This window comes from Tupaia chinensis, unplaced genomic scaffold (genome assembly GCF_000334495.1).
Source record: "Tupaia chinensis unplaced genomic scaffold, TupChi_1.0 Scaffold144058_2, whole genome shotgun sequence".
NCBI lineage: Eukaryota > Metazoa > Chordata > Mammalia > Scandentia > Tupaiidae > Tupaia > Tupaia belangeri.
The window spans coordinates 1270456-1275588 of NW_006203911.1; the positions used below are offsets into that span (position 1 = coordinate 1270456).

General features: G+C 42.4%; 1 protein-coding gene across 1 annotated transcript in view; it reads left to right on the forward strand.

Annotated features, from left to right (window-relative positions):
* The window catches only part of ARHGAP36 (Rho GTPase activating protein 36), a 7674-nt gene extending 4934 nt beyond the window's left edge, over positions 1 to 2740 (forward strand). Inside the window, 1 exon segment of the mRNA XM_027767241.1 lies at positions 1499 to 2740. Coding sequence (XP_027623042.1) covers positions 1499 to 1644 — 146 coding nt within the window. The 3' untranslated portion in view covers positions 1645 to 2740.
* Positions 2741 to 5133: the final 2393 nt, after the last annotated feature.

The window sequence follows — 5133 nt, forward strand, 5'->3', positions numbered from 1 at the left end:
GGTCAGGCCCTTGCTGAAGGTCAGTCCCTTAGTGAAGGTCAGGCCTTTCCAGAAATCCAGGTTCTTGCTGAAGATGAGCCCCTTGAGGAAGATGAGTCCTCTGAGGAACATGAGTTGGTCAATGAAGAACTAGTATTTGAATATCTCAGTCAAGAAGTAGTCTTTGGGGAAGTTCAAGGCCTTGAAATTGCAAATGGTCTTGAGATTCAAGGCCCCTATCTTGAAGGCATACCAGAGTTTGATGAAGACGATGATGATGATGACGATGATGATACCCTAAATTTTGATGATCTTCCTCCCCTTGAAGATATTCTAGAACCTGATGAAGAAATTCCTGAACTCATAGCCAGCCCAGACTTTGAAGAAGTACCATATTTTGATATGGTCCCAGACCCTGCAGGAGCTCCAGCTGGTCAAGAAATTCTAAACCCTGGAGAAAACCTGAACTATTACCTTGAAGAAGGACCAGATTTTGAAGACCATCATAATCTTGACCTTGCCGAAGTTCCCTACCTTGATGTAATCCCAAACAATGAAGAAGCCTTGGATACTGATGAAATCACAGGTATTGAAGAAGCCCCAGACACTGATGACATTCCAGACCATGTAGATACCTCAGGTAATGATGAAACCCAAGATTCTAAAGAAGACCCCAATCTTGAAGAGGTCCTGCCTTTTGATGGAGTCCCAAATGATGAAGAAGCCTCGGATGCTAAAGAAATCTCAGATCATGAAGAAGGTCCAGAGATCAATGGAATTGCAAGTTATGAAGAAGATCTCAACCCTGAAGAGGTACCTGCTCTCCATGTAGTCACAGGCCTTGAAGATATCTCTGATTTTGATGAAATTCAAGGCCAGGATGAATCCTCAAATGTGAGTGGAATCTCAAACAATGAAGAAGCCTCAGAAGATGAAGAAATTCCAGGATATGAAGGATCTTCTGATGTTGGTGAAAACCAAGACACTGAAGAAAACCATAATCTTGAAGACTCAGTTCTAAATGTAGTCCCAGAGCCTGAGGATGCACAAATTCACCAAGAGATTCCAGATTCTCAGAAAAGGCAAGCTTCCCCAGTTTTATTGAAGAGTGATACCTGCTTTCTTCCCTCTATGCAGTACTTTAAGCTTCTGGCTCCAGCTTTGTTACTCATTTGCTTAGTAAAATTAGTGAAGCTACTTGTAGGGTGATGGTGGTTGTTAGGAGGTCACCCTCCTCCCCATCTCCCTGGTGGTATTGTTCAGTTGCTCTGAGCATGGGGTGTCTATCTCTTTCTGTTTACTAATCCAGCTCTTTCTATAGCTTCCACAGTGATCCCAGCTTTAGAGATCTGTGTTCTGCTGTTAGGCTGCAGTTTTCTTACATGTCAAATGGGGATAATTGTTCCTGCCATATCTTCTTCCCTCATGCTGTATCTGAAACTCAAAATTAGGTATTAGTACCCCTGGTGTTGTGCAAAGTCTAGTAACATGAGCAGTTAACACTGTTACTATTTTCCAGGTTCCTCTGAGGAGCCAGCTGTGCTTCCCAGCACTGCACGTTCCCGTGACCATGAGGAAGGAGCGGGTTATCCCCCCATTGTGGAGCAAGATGGCCCATTGCTCCCTGTGCCCTGGGAGAAGGAGGCCAAAACTGGCATCGGCTAGTTCCTTCCTTAGATGTTTTTCCTTCTAGAAGGTGCCGGACAGAGGAAAAGGGTTGGGGGGTAGACCTGAGATGTCATAGGAAACATTAAAGAGAGTCTTAAAGGTCAAATCTGAGGATGAGAAGGAGTTCCACCTGATACTCAGGTCAGGATGGGAATTCAAACACTGCCAACCCTGTCACTGGGGATGCTTGGTCTCTTCATCTGGTAAAAGCAGAGATGTTTCTGTGTTATACCCAGGCTCCCTGGTGCTACCTTGCCTTTCTCTTTTACCCCTGATCCTGGCTTTCATGGCAGCCCTTCCTTTAATTGATATGACATTTGTGGTGAACACCTGTCCCAGAGAAGCTCACAAATCTCGAGGTGCTTTCCCTTCCCTGAAGGGGATTGCATGTTTCTAACTTTACTGCCCTCCTCCCTAGAGCTCAGTTGGAAAGGCCCTCAAGAGGCATGCTAGAACGTTAGGTCAGCCTACTAACAGCTGACAAACAATTGATGTTAAACCACGTCACACCAACTCATAGCCGTGTCCCCGCAGCAATTCCACCACCTCAGGATGTTTTTCCGTGATGATTTAGACTGATGGCATATCAAACAGTCACTCCCCAAATTCTGTGCAGTTTTGCTCAGGTCATGCTAACAGGGAAACCTCAAGAATAAGTCTAACTAGTTTTTTTTGGAGTCAAAAGTTAGAGGAAAAATTAGATTTTAGTACCTGGGTCTATTCTAAAGACAGCTGGAACTAACACCCTGCTGTCAGCAAAATACCTAGTTAGGTAGGGTCATATATCTATAGCTCCAAGGAAAGTCACTTGATTATAAAATTTGTTATCTATCATCTCTGTAGTTCCTCTAAGCAGGACGGTACAAATTTGTGGGACATGCTCTGATAACACACAGATATGGGTTATGTATGACATCCAAAATTATAACTGATATTGATGGCTAACAACTGCTAAGGCCCATAGAATGAAGAATGTGTTGTATTGAGGGAAATAAATTGATCATACAATGGGAAACAACCACAGAGCTCGAAGATTTGTGATTGTTAAAACTTCTCTGGCACTTAATCATTAATAAACATCTGTGTTATGACACCAGCATATTCATGTCTTATTGTGTTTTATTTATTTATTTTTAAATTTTGGGATTGAGTTGAGAAGCTCTCACTGGGAAGCTAAAAGGGAAAAGAAAATAGAAAAGAGGAATAAAGGGGAAGGCGTAGTGTGGAATAAAAGGGAGGAGGTGATGTGGGATTGGGGGAGGTGGTGATGTGGAATCAAGGAAAGGAGGTAATGTGGGCTCAAGGGGAGTGGGTGATGTGGAGTCATGGGGAGGAGGTGATATGGGATTGAGGAGAAGAGGTGATGTGAAATAAGCTGGATGGAGCAATATAAAATAAAAGGGAAAGGGTGATGTGGAATGAAGGGGATATTTTAAAGTGGGATAAAGGGCTTTGGGTGAAGTGGAATGCGGGGTTAGAATGAAGTGAAATAAAAGGCAGTAAAATAGAATAAAAGAGAAGGGCTGTAACCATTTAAACAGGATGGAAGGGTTAAAGCAGAATAAGTGGTTGAAGAGTGTTAAAGGAAAAGTAGGGGGATGAAATGATGGTTAAGAGGAATGCTTGAAAGGGGGAGTAGAGGGGAATAAGAAGAGAGGCCATTACATGCTCTCAATTAAGTAATTCCTCCTGAATCAGTGCATGTGTGCTGGTGATTCTGGCTGGCTGAGCCTGGGGATAGATTGAAGTTTGAGACCCTGTTTGGGGTATCTCTCTTTCTTTCATGGAAAATAAATAAATAAATATTAAGAAAAAATTTCCTTTGTCCAAATTATACAGCCAGTTGGTGTAAAATAGCTAGTCCCCTAAACTGGATTGATTAAACACTGAATTAATAATGACCTTTCCATCTTGCAATTCTACCTCTGACTCAAAGGTGCATTATGGTATCTGCAGTATTTTCGTAGGAGGGGGTCATTGGTGTTTGCACTTTCAACAAGCAAGCTTCAGATTTCTTCTTCTCTTCACATAGGACAAGCATTTACACTGCAATAATTCAGGCAGTCACTAGCAGTTGTGTGAGGGTACTTCAAAAAGTTTGTAGAAAATGAGATAAAAGTATATTTATTTTGGTGCTAAAAGTTTTGAAATCCATGCACAGCTTTTCATAGTACACATGTTTCATGAGCTTTTGAAGACACCTTGTCTCCGTGGCCTAATAGATATTAGACGAAAACATAGAGGTCATCTATTCCAATCTTGTTAGGTTGTAGTAGGGCTCAAACTAGAAAGAGCTTTCCTGAGGTTAGTGATCTGGGGATAAGATTCAGACGGCCCTTCTGACTGTAATTCTGGGACTTCATGGAGTTAAAATAATAAAATATGTCCTACCAAGTGTTTATCTGCACTTTTCCCATTCAGTTGAAAAACCAGCAAATAAACCGGATAACCAACAGGAATGTAGACTGTTTCAAAACAATCTCTTCCTTTCTGGCCTTCCCTGAAACCAGGTTTTATCCTGATCTTACATTCCCCACCTACCCCCAGTCACTTGGCATCACTAGGCACAGCTTCTGCTCTAGAACACTGAGCTCCAATAGCCCACTGAGACCAATTCTCCAAGCACTGACTGGGCCCATGCCATCTCCTCTTCAGCATCACTGAGGGGCCCAGTGCCCCAAGGTCTTTCTTCTCTTTTTACTTCTTTCCTCATTTGTAAATGTGTATTTATTTATTTCCATATGTTTGGGGACACATTTATTAGACTCTGACTGCCTCTTCATTTCTTTTCTCTCTAAATACCACATCTACTCTATTGGTCTCATCTTTGGGTCCCTCCAGACATCTGATTACTCCAATTTCATAATGATCACTATGAGAGAAAGGAGCAGGATCCCAAACATTGGTGCCTCTCACGGTCAGAATGTCCACCTTAGCTGCACCCTCAGGCTACTTGGCAATCCTTTCACAGTCCCCAGGTAATCTCATTCTCTTTCTCTTCTCATCTGTATTCCAAGGTTCTTCATGATTCTTCTCAAGTAACAACCCCTTTCACTGTACTCCCATCTCACCCTATACAATAGCTTAGATTTCTACTTCCTCAAGGAAATTGAGGCCAACTCCAACTCCTTGCTCCTCACGCCTATAAATGTCTCTATTGTTTCATTAGCTCTCACTTCATATTTCTCCTTCAGTCTTAGAAGTTCCTATTCTAGTTTCTTTACATTTGCTCTGTCTCCCTGCTCCCTTTCCCTCCACTCACTACCTCCCCCAAATCCTTTCTTTTTTTTTAAATCTTTATATTATTTAACGTTATTTATTTATTTATTTTAATTTTATCAAAGAGGGACAGAGTGAGAGAGAGAGAAGGAAAGTGAGAAAGCAAGGTGCCCGGTCCAGGACTCGGACCAAGATCAGCCATGTGGGAGTCCAGCACCCTTAACCACCATGCCACCTGCTGGCCCCACCCCCCAAAAATCTCTTCTT